This window comes from Perca fluviatilis, chromosome 18, assembly GCF_010015445.1.
Source record: "Perca fluviatilis chromosome 18, GENO_Pfluv_1.0, whole genome shotgun sequence".
Taxonomy (NCBI): Eukaryota; Metazoa; Chordata; class Actinopteri; order Perciformes; family Percidae; genus Perca; species Perca fluviatilis.
This window is the reverse complement of record NC_053129.1, coordinates 19648445-19669351: the sequence shown is the minus strand read 5'-3', so window position 1 is coordinate 19669351 and position 20907 is coordinate 19648445. Positions and strand designations below refer to the sequence as shown.

The 20907-nt window shown below is 39.2% G+C and overlaps 1 protein-coding gene across 1 annotated transcript; it reads left to right on the top strand.

Moving 5' to 3' along the window:
- The first annotated feature begins 16424 nt into the window (after positions 1-16424).
- Positions 16425-20825, top strand: LOC120546212 (ALK and LTK ligand 2-like). The gene is made up of 7 exons (XM_039780991.1): positions 16425-16911; positions 16998-17171; positions 17825-18185; positions 18667-18720; positions 18943-19023; positions 19136-19210; positions 19943-20825. The coding sequence occupies exons 2-6, from the start codon at positions 17148-17150 to the stop codon at positions 19198-19200; spliced, it is 585 nt and encodes a 194-aa protein (XP_039636925.1). The 5' UTR covers positions 16425-16911; positions 16998-17147; the 3' UTR covers positions 19201-19210; positions 19943-20825.
- Positions 20826-20907: the final 82 nt, after the last annotated feature.

Below are 20907 nucleotides of genomic sequence, written 5' to 3'. Positions count from 1 at the left end.
AAGTGGTTTAGCTATAACAAAATATTACACATTAGTTTCCAGCTGTCAGGATCATTTATGACTTCTACCTCCATTTTTTAGGACTGCTTGTGTCTTGCCATGTAACACAAAGTTAAATGATGCGTGTTGTTGCGTGTGCTCTTGCATCAAAGCTCATAAAACTCTTTATATGTTTATATGTTTAAAGCAAATTCCTCTAAAGAAAGTTTGTGCCCTCATAGTTCACAGACGATATCTACAGTATGACTCATGAAACCCCAGAAACTTTCACAATTTTACAGCTTAGGTTTTCTTTTAGCAGCACAGGTGATGAAATGATTATACTGGTTCACTATGGGTATAGGTCCGAGGTCACTAATAGGCCATGGCCCAGATTTAGACATAATGTAATCAGTTATTGAGAATTTATTCGATTTTGATGGAGCGTTTCTATTTTAAAGAACTGGTTTATCTATTTCTTCGTCTATCTATTTATGATAATTTCTTCTGCCTGGTTGATCACCAAAAACTTGAGTTGTGCTTTGAGAAAGGGACCTTTTTTGTAGTAGATTTTATCTGCCATGTTTAGGAGAGAAGACAGAATATATTGTGTAATATCAAGCTGTAAAATAACCTAGAATTTTGTGAAATGTAATGAAATGTTTGAACACTGCAACTGATATTTTGTTGTTATAACCCATGAGGGTTGGGCACTTACTGTGCATGACACAGAAATCAAGAAAAATCAAATCCATCATCAACAACAAAAAACTACTAGGCTACTTCAATATATATGGCACTGAATCATAGCACAAATTAGACAATATAATGTTCAGTACTTTTGGTTGAGAATATTGTCTCTAACTTCCCATTTTAATTATATTACCCTGGTGTGGGTTCACAGCTATGCAGTGAGCTAAACACACTTACAATAAAGGCGGAAGACAGCAGTTCTCCTTTTGAAGTTTTTATTTAAACAATTGTGAAACTGCAAAAACAGTATTGGACTACATGGTTTGAGAGTTTAAAAGAAGCAGCCCAAAAAGCGAGCTTTAATAAACATAAGGCTGAATCCAAAAACCCAAGAACATTAGAAGATACACTGATGCTACGTTTACACGTGGCCGTCTATTTTCATAAACGGACATTTCAACCTCTCCGTTTTCAAAAATAACATTGTACACAAGCTGACAGTTTACAGAAAAGTGTTTGTTTACATGTACCTTTGCATATATGCTGTCAATGCCGTCAAGAGCATGCCAAACCTGTAGGTGGCAGTGTAACAAGAATCTCAAGCGTTAGCCAATCAGAAACACAAAAATAGCAACAACAGCAACAAATCACTTCCTCTTTCTCTCTCTTGGCTGCCTAAACCGCAGTTTGTCTCAGTTTACATGCAAACGTGCAAATGAAGATCTCAAAAATCTCCACTCTGGCCGGAGTTGTTAGAAAGACTAGTTTTCAGAGGCAAATTCTCCGTTTGCGTGTAAACGAATGGCACAAACGAAGGGAAATGTCTCCGGTTTTCAAAATAACCATGTACGTGTAAACAGGGCCTGAGCGCCAGGAACAAATACAGACAATCCAGCCCTGAAACAACAGAACACAAGGAAATGAGGGTGGTAACGAAGGAAAGGTACCATGAGGGCTGACGAGGAACAGGTAAAACACATCAGGGAGGAACAGATAATCACGAAGACGGGAAAACACAACACAAATTGGGACAAAACCTTTTTTTCTACTTCACATAGATCATAAATCCTTAAACAACGACTCATTGAACTCAGTTGAGAAATTTAAATGTTAGTGCTTTTTACAGTAGGGGAGACCAGGGATGGTTGTAAAATCTTTGGCTTTTCTGTATGTATCTCAGATCTCTTCAGTGCATTCAAAATATGATACAAACTAGGTATATATGTCTGCTAATAAATAGTGTAGCTGTTATCTCATACAAACAAAAAAATGCATGGTTTAGTCTCAAACACAAGAAGTGAAATGTTACAATCCACCCAGTCACAGTAGTGACAGACATTTGAACATTATAATAAAATTGAACAGTATGTGCGAACTTGCACCAACTTCGACAACTGAATGTTAGTGTGTGTCTGTTAATGTGTGTTTGTGCTTATTTGTCTTACACTCTTTCCTTTGCTCTTTTACATAATTTGATGCTTTAATGTTGAAAATCAACCCCCATCACTCTTTCTCTTTCAAGACCTAGGCATACTGAAATTTAAAAAAGCCATATAAATACAAATCAAAGTTTGCTTGGGGTAGGTTAACATTTCTAACTAACTAACCTAGACTCTTATAACCATGAATGCTCGGTTACGTTGTAACCTTGGTTCTCTAAGAGAAGAGGCTATCTCTCCAGCTGTAGGCCGCTCGGAGACTGTTGCAATCAAACAATCAATGATTTCATGCCAGCACAGGTGTTTTATAGGGCGTGGTCAGGCAAGCCTGTGTGTCTTAAAGAAGTATCCACGTACCTGACCTCAGGGGGATCATCCCCGTACATATGGAATATGTAACGGTGGAGAGAAAGTCTTGATACAATAGAGAACTAGCTTGCCCCTACAACTAACAACTAAAACATTTGCACTAAGAATTTGGGGAAAATATTTAAATCCCGGAAACAACATGAGTGTATAGTATACCATACACATACATACATATTTTTTTCTTATTACTGTTTTTAATGCTTACATCGAAGGAACTAACAGGTTACATTTCACTGAAATTGTATTTTTATATGATTCCACATGACAAATAAATAAATTAATTGATTAGGTTAGACAGGTATGGCCCAGGACAAGATAATCTCCAAAACCCTTCCCTCAGCAATGGTCTTTTCCTTCAAGTGCTGTGATGAGTCTCTAGATAGATTTATTTGGCTTCTAAAATCAAACACAAATTCAATACAATAATGCCGTTTAACCATCTGTCCACATTCCTCTTTTCCCTTATTTTGTTCGCTAGCAATGCTTCTCTCAACATTTTGCCTTCTCCCATTTGTTGTTTTATGGTCTCTCTTTAGATTTCTGTTCACTTCATTTGCCCATTTCTTTATTTTTTTTTCTCTGTTTCTCAGTTTTGGTCTGGACAACTCAGCAACAGATATATTATATATAAATTAAATTATATAAATTTGAGAAAAATTGTTTGCATTTAGGTGCAAACTTTTTTGTCCTGATTCTGTTACTGAGTGTGTTATTCTGTATTTATTTGCACATACTAGTCTGTGAGTATGCAGTACGCCACAGACAATATCCTGTTTCATGCGTGAGGTCAGGTTATCCTGCTCCGTCATCAGGGGAAACAGATGTAACGGGAATACAGCACACCCTGATCGTGTCACATACCGTAACCAGATAATATACTTAGTGTACTAACAGTGTGACTGGTACACCACAGAGCTCCATGAACAAACTTTCAGATGAAAAGGATCAGTTACCTCTCAGGAATGAGGGCTTACTGTGACGCCAGTTTTTCCCAACAGACAGATTGAACAAACGAATGTGACATCCTGCCTGCAAACTCTTGACGATCCAGAAGCAGAAGTGCCAAAAAAAACTGGCATCAATAAATCAACCAATGAATCAGTTCAATTAAGGTCAATCAACCTAATTAAAAATAAATATTTATTCATATATACATTTTGGGAGGGACGTCAGTATCTTGCATTGTGCACGTACTAACATGGCTAAACTGCAACACCGCCCCAAAACTCCAGTTCAACGTTAACACACATTTCAGTGTCCAGCCTCTTTTTCATTTCCATTAAAGTGGGGCCTTGTATTTAACCTCGTATCTTTAACCAAATAGATAAAAGATGATACGGACATAAGCAAATAGTCTACAAATAGTTAAGACATCCGTCAAATGTATGTAGGGTGACCATGCGTGCGTCAATAAAAAATCCTTCTGGAAGTGTCTGCCTACAAATAACTTCTTCTTGTAATCCCTCCATAGAGGCCCAACTGTATTCTGTCAGAGGATTATGACTTCAACCTGATCCACTAAATAATGTCTGCACTGTGTTTGAATTTCTTCAGTAATTTCTCCATAGTTCAGATAAGGACTATTACTAGCCTCTTATCATCAGAGCACAAAGTTGTGGATTAGCTTTCTTGATTGGATTTTAATAAAACCTTTGTGTATGTGTGGAGTACTAAACGTCATCTGGGAATCGTGCAGTCATACATTATGGTATAAGTACTACAGTTCTTCTGAGGAACTGGCTCCAGACGATGGCTGCAGCTACAGTAACTGATCCATGCATCCTGAGTGCATTTTCCGTACAGCGATGGTGAGGCCTTTTCTAGAGAATACACTGTTGTCTCCTAGGAATTAATTAATATATTTGATCTAATACCAAATCAAATCCTAAATGTATTCCATGGAGGGAAATGCGGTTTTGTTTCTTATTGAAACTGTTCCTGTATTTCTTGTCTCTCACATTTTCCATGCATGACCAATGACATATGGATGTATGCTGGCACAAGAAAGCACACTTTCCAAAGTAATTCAATACAAAACCATACCATTTATTCTCCCAGGGAAAATTCCATTTACAAAGCTCTCACTCTCTCAAACATTTACAAACACTGAGCTGATGCAACCTCATTTCTCTCTCTCTCCTTATCCTTCCCTTGGTCTTTTTTTCTCTCAAGCTTTTAGATCCCATGTCAGTGATGTTGAGTGATCGGGGCCCTGCAGGAAAAGTGTGTTAGTATCAATTGCTCCAAGAGGAGAAGAACATCTGGGATGAGCTCCTTCGCCATCAAACATACAGTGTGAGTTGGATGCTGGATACAGAAATGCAATATAGCTTTTCAGGCATGCTGCGGCAGATTATAAAAGGCCAGTTAGATATCTTGACTCTCAGGAGACGTTGGATCATCAGGCGATGAGACATGAGTAATCATGTTTGAATACCAAAGAAGAGACACTATGATTCAAGCACTGAGATCAGGGGCTACTGTGAGGATGCTTTCAATTGCATACATTTCCCTTCTAAAGTACTGGGTATTGCCTCAGCACAGTTTTCTTGTCTTTCTGTCATCTCTTCAACTCTCTTGAATAAGTAAACATGGTAAATCTGCCGTCCCGGAAATTGGGAGACACTGGAGCATTCTGCCTAAACAAACAAATTCCACAGTGTTGTCTCATTTGTTTTGCGAGACTCCGCTACTAAACCAACAAACTGTCCAACACGGCTTTCACTCATAACACCCTTACTGTCTTGCATCTTTACATTTCATACAGATGTGGGAGACACTTCAAAGTTTGCTGAATACAGGGCGCAAAAATAATCAGCCGTTTGTATTAATAGCGTGCTGCAAACATATGTTCCCTCTCAGTGTTGGCCAACGACAGGATCCCAATCATGTCTGCAGGTTCAGCCCAAGGATCATACACAGGCACACAGTGGGACAATAATCAGATAATAGCAAACACACATTAGTAGTTATTATGCATAGACAGGCAACAAAAACAGAAATCTTCATGATCAAAAGATACAGGCAGCCAACAGAACTGGCTCAGGCAGGGATTATTTTCTTCTTCCTAATGTTTTTGTTTTGGAGCTGGCTGAGAGAACATGATATCCATGCCTTTACTCATACAGCATTTTATAACAGGAGTACAACTTGGTTGGTGTAATTACCATTATACTTTGCGACTTAAGGTCTGTCTGGGCCTGTATTGACCGCTTGACTCAATGAATTTACTTGATATTTCAGAATATATGCATTCAAAACCGGGAGAGATATTGTGAATGACTAGCGCTAGTATATTCACGCAACCTTCTTCTGAGATTCAGTAAACATGCAGTAAACAGCTGGCTGCCAGGATGACAGAGAGGATTGTGGTCTCCTTTCATTATCATCGTCACAAATTATTCACAAACTAGAAGGACACTTGGAGAGTGCACACCTTCGCCAAGGCCAATAGTGTTAAAATATGGTTGTGCTTAGCAAAAGCTTTATCATCTCAGCTGTGCATAGGCCTACTTCTAAATTGGCAAATACTTCACATTTGTGAAAACCAAAAAGCACTTTATTATCATGTATGTATGTACAAAGATCAAATGTTTAGACTGAAATAACATCAGGCACGTGGCAGCTTTAGTGTCCAGGCAAACCAAGCACAGCACATAATATGACCTCCATATCATCAACCACTGCACAGCAAGGAGTTAATTAATGCTAGACAGCCACAGATTACAGTCATCATGATTCCTAACTACAGAGTTTACCAGAAGAGCCAGCAGTCAGGACCACAATTAAAATATGTTGCATAATGCACGATTTGAGGGTGACGCTGTGTAACGCTAATACTATAAATATAACGTGATAATCAAAAGTCACGCCACGCCAATGATTACTAATGCCCGTGAAAAAATGAGTTGTGTATCTGCCCAGTGATTTGGATATGCTCCAAAACGTAATGGGTTCTTCCTTGGCCAATGCTACAAGATTCCACAAATCTTTCAGAAATAACTTGAAACTGACAAAGTAATTGGCATCCACTATTGTTTATTTCATATTTAATAGAAATCAGACGTTGCTTTTGATTTTTTATTCAACATATTTTAAATAATAAAACAAATGAAAGTGGCATGGCCAACAAGGATGAGACCTTTAACCTAATATTTTATTGCACAGCCTTTAGAGACAATCACTGCAATTAAACGTTTTCTGTGTCTCTCAATGACACGCTTCCTGAGCAAACTGCTCCAGCTGTTTGATGGGTGCCTTCTCCAGAAGTTTCACCTCCTTCCATAGATGTTTGATAGTACTCAGATCAGGACTCATAGAAGGCCACTTCTGAATAGACCAATTTTTTGTTCTTATCCATTCTTGAGTGCTTTTAGCTGTGTGTTTTGGGTCATTATCGTGTTGAAGGACCCATGACCTGCGACTGAGACAGAGCTTTCTGGCACTGGGCAATACGTTTCGCTCCAGAATGCCTTGATAGTTTTGACATTTCATTGTGACATGCACAGATTCAAGGCACCCTGTGCCAGGTGCTGCAAAGCAGCCCCAACTCCAAGCTTCATTTGTCTGTGAACATCTAGCTGATGTGACTAGCCAAAATGCTGCAGTTTTGACACATCTTCCAAAGAATCCTCACCCAGAAGGTTGTGGTTTGTCAATATGCATTTTTATTACGTATCAGTATAGCTTTTTATGTTTTTCTTTCACAAGTGGAGTCCTCCTGGGTTTTCTGCACTGGAGCCCACTTTTGTTAAAAAAAGTGATTGATGGTGTGATCATAAACTGAGCTACCTTGACATTAGAGTTTAACTTATCTCTTTGGCAGTCATCCTTGGTTCTTTTTTGCCATTTGCACTATCCTTCTGTTCAATCTGGGGTCAATTTTCATCTTGCGGCCGCACCCAGGAAGGTTGGCTACAGTTCCATCGACCTTTAACTTCTTAATAATATTTGCAACTGTTGTCACAGGAACGTCAAGCTGCTTTGAGAGGTCTTGTAGCCTTTCCATTTACCATGCTTGTCTATTATTTCCTTTCTGATCTCCTCTGGTCCATGTTCAGTGTGGTGCACACAAGGATACTTAACAGCACAGTGACTACTTTTTTTCCATTTAAAGAGGCTTAATGACAAAAAATTGGAGAAATGTGTGATACTAATTAGAGAAACTAATTTGTTTGAAATATCACCAACAAATGTGTGCAGGCCATTTTAGAACATCTTTGGAGAATAAGCAATAATTCATTTCTTTTCACAGCTTCTTTGTTTCATTCTATGACATACCAAAGGCATCCAATGATAAAATAGCTATTAACTTCATGACTTTTCAGGAGGAGTGAAGCATTATTTCAATGAGCAGTAAGGGTACCAACAAATTTGAGCACGTCTGTTTATGCCCACATAATCCAAATTGTATCTCTGCTTTTCCAGGAATGAGTGCTTCAATACAGACCTGTAGTATACATTATGGTTACATGATAAAATCTATATCTTTTTTTTCAAGCCTCACACTCTGGTCGAAGAGGAGGGCATTGTGCTCTAACAGAAAGTGTCACATTAATACAAAACCTGAGATAGATAGATAGATAGATAGATAGATAGATAGATAGATAGATAGATAGATAGATAGATAGATAGATAATGCACCAGATGTGAAGACATCTTCAACAAACTCCTTCATATTACTAATTCATATAACTAATGCAGAAGAACGACCTCTGAATTCTAGTGAGGCATTAAGATAACACCCAAGATGGAACCCAAATGACTCCACATCCCTTAATAATTCCCTTAATAATACTAATGCAGTGCCGGTTTGGAGCGCGTGAGACACGATTGCGTTAACTCATCATTGTGAAATTGTGTCCTTTACTGAGACAGTGAAAACAATGGCTAACTTCAGTGAAGTTTCAACTTCAGCTGCCATTATCCAAGGGTACAGGCCCTGCAGAGGCTTTTGCCACAGGCCGCTTACTGATGTACAGTAGATGCACTTGAGAGTTAAACATTACGTATGAATTGTGGAGAGGAGGCATGCATTTACACCTTTACAACATAGCATTTGGTGAGAATGTGTCTCACCTCCCGAGATGGTTTGAGCAATCGGCTTTCAATCTGTCTTGGATGCATTTACACTTTTTTTAAATATCCGATAGCTGTCAGATCCGCCCATGATACACAAAGTGTAAATGGGGGCTCATGTATTGGGGTTGATGCACTGCAAACCTACTTTATATATTGCCTATGTAGTTGTCAACAGACAGTGCTTGCTGACCTGAGAAAGAGTTGCATGTGCTGTTTTTCCCAAGCCGTTCTCACTCCCAACTCATCACATACTGACGCTTGGTCAGTGGCCCTCAGCGTCAGATACAGACACACCAGGTACCCATGAGCATCTGTATGGGACGCACGTGCTGTAAGATGACGTAGTATGAAGGCAACTTTGGCAAGGCAACTTTATTTCTATAGCACAATTCAGCAGCAATGCGATTCAAAGTGCTTTACACAAGACATAAAAACAGTTAAAAATATCATACAAATTGGTAACAGATGAAGAAACAGTTATATAATAAAATAAATGAATAAAAAAATAAAATTTAAATACAAAAATGAATTAAGAAAAGGCAGTGTTAAAAAGAAAGGTCTTCAGCCTTGATTTAAAAGAGCTGAGATTAGGAGCCGACCTACAGTTTTGCGGTAGTTTGTTTGAAGAGCGACAATGGTAGTAGTATTGAAGACCAAAACTCTGCATAAGGAGGTAGGTTGGGGTAGTGGACGGGTGAAAAACCAAAGGACTTTCATCCAGGAGACCATCTTATAACCCCACCCAGGATCTTTTCCTTAGGTAACAAAGTGGTTTTACCCTGCACATTGAAAAATGAGGCCAAGAGGATACCCAGAGCATTAAAAAGTGACACAAAGGGGTCTTGACCAAGCGTCAGTATTTGCTGAGTTGGAAGTGAGAATGTGTTGCAAGGTTTTTCCTCACATTACACTAATGCTAACCCAACCTGTCTAGTCAGATGGCCAGCTACCCAGAGCTGTCTGGTTCTGCTTAAGGTTTCTTCCAGTTAAAGGGGACTTTTTCCTTGCCCCCGTTGCTTATAGGGGTAATGTTGGGTCTGTGAATTATATAATCTAGACCTGCTAATAGGTGTCTATAGATAACTTCTGTAAGAATGTGAAGCTATATTAATAAAATTGACTTAACTTAATGCACGAACATCACGGTCATCGAATATGTGCTTTGAATCACAAATTTTAAATCCATGTATTTTGTTTGTTTTCTCTCCCATTGATCTAAATGCACTTCAATCAGGACAGACTTCATTTAAGGGTGTGATGAGTTTAGTCAACATGGCGCTAAATTAAATGTTAGAGTCTTTGGCAGTTAGGCCCCTTGCAACATTACATTTACAACGTGAATAGAGGCCATGGATATACCATGGCCATGGAGTGAATGTGCAGAGTCAGTTGATTAGGTTGGAAGAGAGAGAGAGAGACAGGGAGAGAAAGTGAGAAGCATAGAAATCTTTCTGAATGAACTTAAACTAAACTTCATATGTCACTTAAGTAACCAAATGAGTAGAGTTTTTGACTGAAGGTCTTGCTCTCCATTCACAAATAATTGGCCTGTAATAGCACGATGTGCACAAGTGTGTTTAATCACATTAACAACAGCTGCACTCCTTTCAAGTTTACCAGTGGCAGCTTAATGAGCCACCACAAAGGAATGGAACCATCATTAATGTTTTTTTTCCACACCATCATATTTATATTTTATTTGTGTCCTAGAGAAGTCAACATAGAGACAACATTGCCACTAATATAACTCGATATACCTCTTGTGCAGAGGTACCTCAAAACTGAATATCTTGTGTTCACAGCAAGAGTTTGTTATACAAATTGACTAAGCAATACTGAGGCCCCCACTCCTTGTCAGACAATAAAAATGTCAAATCAACCAAAAGAGTGGTCTCCAACAACTAGTGGAGATCCTGTGCCAAAGGTCAATTACACTGACAGCTTAGATGTTATTCCTGATGAGTGAGCTAGTCCACTATGATGCAGAGGAAAGAATAGTTTAAAAATAATAATCAATTATGCTGTGTGGATTTAAATATTTGTTTGCGTGTTAACATGATTTGCATGTTTCCATCCTTATGTGAGACTCACTGCATGAGCTGCTTAAAATAAGACAGTTACTGTTACATGGCTTGACCTAAACTGCCCTTCCAATAGCACTGAGCATGTGTTTTGTTTTAGTTGCAGTAAGGAGTTGTGCTGGCCACAACCCAGTCACCATCAACTGTCAACCATAATAATGCAGCAAAGAGACTGATTTATCTGAAGGAACAAAGTGTTAAAGAACACTACTTTCACCCTCACTCCACTCGCTCCAACTGCTACTAACAAATATGTGTATCTTACATGGAGGAAAAAATTTTACTTTATATTTGTGGATTTTTTTTCCAACCACAAGAGGAGTAGTGTGTGGTTTTGAATTCCTATTAGATTGCAAATACATAAAAATAAATTACTTCCACAAGACATTTTATAATAGTTTCTGCATGGACTAATGTTTTATTACTTGTTTTGAAGCCCCACACATTTTCTAACGATGTAACATGTAAAATATTAAGCAACTATACTAAATATTTTATAATAACAATAACCAAATGACCATGTGTAATATGAAAGGGGTGACAAACCCACAGAGAATTATTACTATGGAGCTAAGAGCGTTTTAGCCACAATTAGCTCGTTGTTGTTTTCCAGCACACAACTTTACTTTGCAGCTGTTTTTAGCTAAAAAACTGAAAACAGCTAATGATTAACTGTCCAGCACCAAACAGCAGACAGACACAGTAAGCAACTAGCTAACATAGCAGCATATTAACGGGTTAAAGAGCCTGATAGTTATCAGAACTAAAAGTAGAGTGACTCCAAATTAATTCTAATGTATTGCTGTGTTATCTGTTAGCTAACACATTAGCAAAAATTTTATTTGTTAAAATGAAAACTTGCAAGACTTATGCTGCTGCTTCTGGCAGTTTCTCCTCTTTTTAAGCACATTCTCCTCCATCCAGCACCAGATGAGAAACACATTTCTTGTTGGCTCAGCTGTACCAAGGTTCTTTCTTGATTGCAATTTTGCAATGAACTCATTTTTCATTTTTGACAACATAAGATCATAACACTTTGAAGTTTGTTGAAAAACATTGCATGTTTGCAGGATGAAATTGTAAATGGACTGTATTTATATAGCATTTTTCTAGTCTTAATGACTACTCAAAGTGCTTTCACATAGTACAGGAACCATTTCTCATTCACACACATTGGCCAAGGATGCCATACAAGGTGGCACCTGTTCATCAGATAAACATTCACACATACATTAAGGGTTCAGTGTCTTGCTCGAGGATACTTAGACATGGGACTGCAGGAATTGAACCACCAACCTTCCGAGTGACAGGCGACTGCTCTACCACTGAGCCACAGATGCCCCAACTGTCCAGGTGAAAGGCAACATTGAGGATCAAGCCAATTTATTTAAAATACACATGTTGGCAGGTGCATGAAAAATCTGTTCAGAACCTCTAAACTTTGCATATTTTATTCTGTTGTCTACTTTGTTGTTCAAGATATTACCTGTGACCCTCATTACAACTCCTGGTTCCATCCTATACATCTCTCTGGGAGACGTCAATCAAGCATCGTCTGCACATGCTCATGTGCAGACGATGAAATACGTCTGATCAGGCAAGATAATTGAAAACACCTGTACGGAAGTTAAAGCAGGGTTTCTGCAGATTTCACCAAGTCAAATTTAAGACTTTTTAAGACCTTAAGACCATTATGTATGAAATTTATGAACTATATCATAACATAAAAAGACTCCAGTGCCCGTACACCCAACATTCCCAGTTCAATTGCTTTCTTGCATAAGAAGCAGTAGGCTTCAAATATGATGTTAGCAACTGGCTTTAAAGTGCCCATATTATGAAAAATATTTGGGGTGTTATTTTGTGTCTCTGGTGCTTCCACACGCATACAAACTTGGAAAAAACAAACATCCATGCTGTTTTGAGTGAGATACGGGTTTCTGAATGTAACCTGCCTTCAATCTCCTGTGAGCTGTTCAAAATTTGCAGGGCTTTCTACGTCACTAGCTGAAACAAAGGGGCTAACCGTAGCATGCTAGCGGTGTCTACAACACACACAAGTTCACCATAATCTACAAAAGAACTACTTACCTGTCCCTGATCTGCAGGTATTCCACGCAAAATTGGAAGTGCGCCCTCATTTAGAAGAAGTCTCCCCGCTACTCCTGTCTTGTACTGACTGACGTTAGAGAAACAGCTAGCTGATGTGATCCTTACCTAGCTACTGCGCATGTGCGAATCCCAACAAAGATGGTACAGAAGTAGGATGTCTCACTCTGTAGCTAAAACAGAGACCTGAACACACAAGATGAAAAGAGGAGCTGCAGCAATGTGCAGTACAACAAAAATATGGTGTTTTATGAAAATTAAACCATGTAAACCTATACTGGAACAACCTCAAAATACAATTATGAACCTGAAAATGAGCATAATATGGGCGCTTTAACCAAGACCTAAATTCACGCTGAGTATCGCTAAACTTGAACTTCCCCATACATTGTCTGTGGTACAATCTGAAAGAGACTCGCGCCAATAACACAAAAGCTGATTGGCTACATACAGCTGCATGAGAATAAACTAGGTTATACAACTGTTCATAATTTCTGCTGTTGTCTTCACACTGTCAAACTTTTCAGAGAGTACACGAGAAATACTGATCTCCAAGACAATTACAGCGCCAGTCAAAGGTGAGGACAACCCACTGAACATGTGCCAAAATACACAGATTGAATAGATATTCTTCTGTCTCAACTCACCACCTTGCCACACCATTTACAAGAATAGTGACAATAATGAAAACATCAGTCTTACTTTCTCTTTATTGGCCAGTTGAACTCATAATTTGTTGTTTTTGTCCTTTTATTTCATGTTGTGGTGTAAATTGAGTATGTTGTTTTATTTTGCACAATGATGGCACTTTCCTTTTCCATCTATATGTAACGTTTTCAAATGTAGAATCCATCCAAAATGCTGGCTAAGTCTTTGTTATTATCACAAGAGGTAGAGTACAGGCCAAAAGTTTGGACACACCTTCTCATTCAATGCGTTTTCTTTATTTTCATGACTATTTACATTGTAGATTCTCACTGAAGGCATCAAAACTATGAATGAACACATATGGAATTATGTACTTAACAAAAAAGTGTGAAATAACTGAAAACATGTCTTATATTTTAGATTCCTCAAATTAGCCACCCTTTGCTTTTTTGATAGCGCTGCAAACCCTTGGTGTTCTCTCAATGAGCTTCATGAGGTAGTCACCTGAAATGGTTTTCACTTCACAGGTGTGCTTTGTCAGGGTTAATTAGTGGAATTTTTTTTACTTATTAATGGGGTTAACTGTTAAAATTCATATTATGGCAAGAACCAATCAGCTAAGTAAAGAGAAACGAGTGGCCATCATTACTTTAACAAATGAAGGTCAGTCAGTCCGGAAAATTGCGGAAACTTTGAATGTGTACCCAAGTGCAGTTGCAAAAACCCTCAAGCGCTGGCTCAAACTGGCTCACATGAGGACCGCCCCAGGACAGGAAGACCAAGAGTCACCTCTGCTGCTGAGGATAAGTTCATCCGAGTCACCAGCCTCAGAAATCGCAAGTTAACAGCAGCTCAGATTAGAGACCAGATGAATGCCACACAGAGTTCTAGCAGCAGACACATCTCTAGAACAACTGTTAAGAGGAGACTGCATGAATCAGGCCTTCATGGTCAAATAGCTGCTAGGAAACCACTGCTTAGGAGAGGCAACAAGCAGAGATTTGTTTGGAACCAAGAAACACAAGGAATGGACATTAGACCAGTGGAAATCTGTGCTTTGGTCTGATGAGTCCAAATTTGAGATCTTTGGTTCCAACCACCGTGTCTTTGTGCGACGCAGAAAAGGTGAACGGATGGATTCTACATGCCTGGTTCCCACCGTGAAGCATGGAGGAGGAGGTGTGATGGTGTGGGGGTGCTTTGCTGGTGACACTGTTGGGGATTTATTCAAAATTGAAGGCATACTGAACCAGCATGGCTACCACAGCATCCTGCAGCGACATGCCATCCCATCCGGTTTGCATTTAGTTGGACCATCATTTATTTTTCAACAGGACAATGAACCCAAACACACCTCCAGGCTGTGTAAGGGTTATTTGACCAAGAAGGAGAGTGATGGAGTGCGGCGCCAGATAACCTGGCCTCCACAGTCACCGGACCTGAACCCAATCGAGATGGTTTGGGGTGAGCTGGACTGCAGAGTGAAGGCAAAAGGGCCAACAAGTGCTAAGCATCTCTGGGAACTCCTTCAAGACTGTTGGAAAACCATTTCAGGTGACTACCTCTTGAAGCTCATCAAGAAAATGCCATGAGTGTGCAAAGCAGTAATCAGAGCAAAGGGTGGCTACTTTGAAGAAACTAGAATATAAGACATGTTTTTAGTTATTTCACACTTTTTTGTTAAGTACATAATTCCATATGTGTTCATTCATAGTTTTGATGCCTTCAGTGAGAATCTACAATGTAAATAGTCATGAAAATAAAGGAAACGCATTGAATGAAAAGGTGTGTCCAAACTTTTGGCCTGTACTGTATGAAACTTATACAAGTATGAACATTTTGAGGATTTAAATGTGTAGTGATTGCAGAATGGCACCCCCTGCTGAAACATCTGTCTTTCATTGCAGAATATTCCAGTGAATTCAAAATATATTTATTTATATTCTGATATTTATTTGATGAATATAAGAATTGCTCTTTAGATTCAGCAAAAAAACATAAAATGTCTCTTTTTCAGAGAAAATTCCTATATCAAAGTTGTAGATGTCAGATACACTTCTAAATGTGCATTTAATTAAAAGGATATTACAAGTTTTACAACTGTCACATTACAATGTGTTTAGTGGGCAATGCAGTCCAGCTCTAATCTTAATGGTAATGATAAACTGTATTGTTTTGTATCGGAAGATTATATTCAGTTTAGTCTTTCACAGGCATGTCAGAGGTCAGGCTCTGCTCCAGGTGTCATAAATGGGTTAAGAACCACGATTGTCTAGTGGATGTATCCTCTCTGACCACTGCACCTGCCTGCTCCCTAAACTGACCCATCATGTCTACTTTGCTAAGCATTGCACTGTTTTCTGCTCATCAAAGTGCAGCAAAAAAATAAAAGCCAAACAAGTCTATGGAATGACCCTTTTTCAAACCACACCTGATCAATGTTATTGGATATCTCATTACAAAAAATTGGATCTAATCCCTCTGATCTACAAAAAAACATGATAAATCATCGTTTTGTGAATCACCAGGAAAAACAAATATCCATATTTTTCGTCATCGTTTTGGTCGATACAGAGTGTTCCGACAAAGACAACCTGTCTGCCATTATACCGGAAGGCACTACATTTCTTCGGAGAAAATAGCCTACAGAACATTGCCTGTTCAGAGAAGAAATTTGGAGACAGTGCGCGCTGTCCTTTCAGCACCAATGTTTTACACAGGGCAACAACAGTTTGCAGTGAAAAAAAAACTGAGGTTTTGGTGAAACACGTTACATTTGCAGTATTCCCGTGAAGACTGCAAGCAAGTTTAGACATTTTGAGAAAAAAAAAGTTTTGAGGAGAATATATGTACCTCCTTCCGACTGTGGCGCTGCATACATTTTATTTTCATAGTTCTGAAACATGCTGACGGTGTTTTTATTATAGAGTAAACTACTCATGTCTCACGGCTCAGACAGATTTGAGGGAGGGGGCAATTGCACGCCCAGACTTAAAGAAATCTGTACTAATCTGAGGAGAAAAGTTCTGTAGGCTAAAACTCAACTACGCTGTGTGTATTCGGTTGTTTTAACCAGAAACTGCAGTGCAATAACTTTTAAAACCCGTGCGTAATTCATTTTCAAAGAATGATCCTTAAACGGTGCGTAGCCTAATTGGGTTTCAATTCCCATGATGGATGTAAAGTGCGCAATGGCTCTAAATGAAGTTATGAGAATCTGAAGGATATGGGTGCGTTTCCACTAAGATGCCAGTATTTGCACAGTGTGCTGTGCTGATTTGACATTTCATTGGAAATGTTAATGTAGAAAACGCTTCCTGTAACTGCGTATCGCACAGATAAATGGAGTAACGGAAAGGGGGGGGGGGAGACTTACACGGCGTTCAAGCGATGGTCAGTCAACTCAAGTGGACTTTCCGCTTCAGGAGTGCCAATACAGTCTTATTATTATCACAGGCACAGCGGAGTAACCCACAAGGGACAGGTCACCGCGTCTGCGAGACAGAATAAAAGTGAGCTGATCCGCTACTTGAGCAAGGACTCACACGGGACTTGGACCACCGGATCTTTCAGCTGTTTGTCCACTCTCTCCCTACAGTCGGCCAGTGTTCAGAGGATGACAACAGATGTTCAGCGAATACTCATATGACTTCAGAAGCTTTGATTTAGAGGACCAGGCTATACGGGAACATATTTCGGACTGGGCACAAGCAGGAACCTAAAGTTGCGCACAGTTCTTTCCATTTACATGCTTATTGAACGCACGCAAAAGGTAATTACATTTTTATTATTCCATCACTCGTTTCTTCCCCGAATTACTTCATTTGGTCAACTAAAAATATCATGTTGTTCATATGTGTTGCTGCTCTCACGATCATGTGTAGTATTTGTAATTTGTTCTTAACTCTCTTTTGCAAGAGAAGAAATCTTGATCTCATTGACATTTCCTAAATAAATAAAAAACAGTCATCAAATAGAGTCATCAAGACATAGCCTACAGGCTAAAACACCTGTAGCATAGGTAGGCTACTTCTAGCCTATATATTTATGGCCAAAATAGCATCCAGTGAATTGCCTCTACATCGATTTCTAAAGAATGTATAGCAAAACTGGCTACAATATGATGCGGGGTTGTGATATAAGCTAGTTTAGAGAATGAATAACGTGGAAGTGGTAGCACAAAGTTACTATTATTGTGACAAAGTGATGTGTTTTTACTTGTTAAATTAATGGAAATGTGAAATTCTTTAAGATGAAGAAAATGGCAAGAACATGTGGAAAGCTTTGTGACTCACAGTCAAAGTATGGTCTGCAGATCAGCAGTTAAAATACTTATTCACCATGTTCTCTGCAGGTCTAATGGTCATCTGGCTCATTAAATTACATCAGAAGTACTTTGACATCCATGCTTGATCTCTCTTGCAGGTCTCCGGTTCAACTTTATTCCACAAAAGCGTTGGAGAAGGAGTTCACTTTTTCTCTCTCTCCACGGGAGCTATGAGCGGACTGCGTAAGCACGTCACTATGCGACTGGTGCTACTGATATGCACGCTGACCGGCCACTGCAGCGTGAGCGCGCCGTCGGCGGCCCCGGCGCCTGCTGCAGCCGGCCGGGGCGCGCAGCGGGACTTGATGCGGATGGTAGAGATCGTAAAACACGTGGAGGAGAGCCGGGGTCGCCACAGCGCAAAAACGGAAGCACCGTCAACATCAAGGTCGAGGACCTCTCCGGTGGAACAGAAGGATTTACACAACTTGAAAACAGACAGAGGGGATCAGACTGTCGGTGAGTGATGGCTTGTCGTCGGGGCGGGACCCATATGTTCTCTGTCAAGAGAATGATGTAGCCTATAATGAAGGATATGTAGCCTACTGGGAGATGTCTAATATTCAGACTGCCAAGTCACTGTAGACTGATAGAACTAACACGGGATAAAGTTAAAGGGTTGTTGCCCCCAAATTACCAAAAACATTTAACCTATCTTAAGTGCTGTCTAGCCATGCAGATATTTGGTTGGAGGCAGAAATCTCAAAACCTGTAAAATTTAAGCGAAAAGCATCCTGTTGTTTCATTATGATTTCCTGTTTTCTTGTTTTTGTTTACCTCTAACTGGATATCAATGTTTACCCAGGTTTTAATTTACAGTATAAAAAGGCATTCCTGCTCAAGGATATGTGACAGATGCCCCCTGAGAAAATCTATTTAGGTAATAATGTGTTATTTTAAGGCAGCTAACACTTCTTTCCCATCTTCTCTCTTTCCACAGCCGTATTCCCCAGAGATCTCAGAAAGAAGGAGAAATTCCTAAAACATATAACAGGTAAGGCTACTTCTGTGTCACTGGTGCTTGAGTGTCAAAAGTTAATGAAGGAATGTTCTGAAAGAAACAAAGTGTTATGGGATGGATGAAGGGTGGCTGAGGCAAAAATACAAAAAACTGAATGATAACCTCACATACTGTGACTATGACTTTAAAACAGATGTTAGTGCGAGTGGCTGCAGAGCTGGACATGTTCTCACAGTCTGCTGTCTTCCCTTTCAGGTCCACTTTACTTCAGTCCCAAGTGCAGGAAGCATGTGTACAGACTCTACCACCACACCAGAGACTGCACTATACCTGCATGTAAGCCCTTACACAATGAGAAATTACTTTCTTTGTCAGTCCAATGTCAAAACACTTTGTGTGAAAACATATCCACTCATATTCAATGTCTCTCCGGTTCTTCTCTTCTCAGATTTCAAAAGATGTGCGCGGCTTCTCACCAGACTAGCCGGCAGCCCGCAGTGCACAGAGGGGTAGCACACACAAGGTACCGTAATACATCCACATCTTATTCAAACAAATGATTTGTGCTGTTTAAGGTTAAAGTGATGTGTAAATAATTTTCAGTGGTTCTTCTTAAAAGGGTCCATTGGTACCTACAATTTTATTTATAAATTGTATCCCTCTACTCCATTATATTTCAAAGGGAATTATTGTTATAGTGACTAGTTACTTTGATGATTCATATTTTACATACTAAACATGAACACTTTATAAAAATGATGCATTGTTTGAGATTCAACTACCCAACAGCAAAAAACTGAGTAAAATCACCTTGAGCAGCGACAGTATTAACATGCTGCTTACACATGAATGCCAAGAATAATAATCCAATATATTACTCCAAAAGGGGCCATTCTACATCATCAGTAATTTCACTTTTGACATGTTAAATCTATTCTGCTGATATGTCTGTACTTTTATGTAAATGTAAATACTTTTATGTAAAATTCTGAATGCAGGATTTTCATTTGTAATTAAGTGTTTTTACATTGTGTTGTTGCTACTTTAAGACAGAATTGTGCAAGTAACAGCTGAAGTTCACAGTGTAAAGATAAAAATTTTCACAATAGTAATATGCGTGCCGCATTGGTACACACGTGCCTTTGCAGCACCACAGCATGTTTGATTTATTGAAGTTCTTTTTGTAAAGCGAATCATTTTGTCTAGTGCTGCTAAATTGGTCACTGCGCTGAATTTGACTTCCTCTTCATTGCAGGTTGAAACCAAGCACAAGTTTTACACGAGAAAACAACTTGGGAAAAAGGACAGTAAGAGGGAAGCCTAAAATACTCTGACCAGCCCCAACTGACATTAGGCACAGTATTGCCCTTCAGTGAGGCCTGCTCGGCTAAGGCATGGATTACTGCATCCCACCGCTCTGGCTCGATGGTTGGCTGTCACCACGAGGAAGGCAACCAGCCAACAAAACCAGACCAAGATAAAGATAGTGAAGCTGAAAAGTGGAGAAAGAAAAAGTGGCTGAGAGAAACAAACATGAGGCAAATTTTCCTGCTGGCATCCATAAAGATGAGAAAAAAAAGGGATATATTTGAATATATATTTGAATTCTGTTTATTTCCTCTAAGAAAAGGGCAAAATCCAAATGTACTATTTTTCGTAGGACTTGATTTCTACGATTGGTTTGCTCTGTACGAGTGCTGTGGGTTGAGCGCATCCTTTCTACTGCACAGCAGCTCTCACAGACCCCTGGCATCAGTCACGGCATAGTTTCACCCACTTGTGCTCACACTGAGAAAGAACTGTGATTAAATTATTAATTACATGAACATTTTCCTGCGTCTTTGCAAGACATGTTAAAAAAGGAAGTGGCGGTTGTAAGTCACAGCCCTCCTGTGGATCTTGGTAGAGCATGGTAAAGTCTATATTTATATATTATTTGAGTTGTCACAAGGTTCCACTGTACAGACTATAGGCCATATGAAACAAGAGAAATATGATGTACATACTGTAAAGCAAAGCAAGAGGAATCCATCTATCTACCATAAATTAAAGTGACTGGCATTTAAATGGTCATTAAATGGCTGTTAAATACAAATATATCTAAAAATGAAATATATTTAAATAAATTATAAGATTGGTACAAATATGAATGGTCTTTGTCTTATATTTTCTCTTACGTCCCTGTCTTGCAAAGTGGAATGCTTCTGCGACTACAGATCT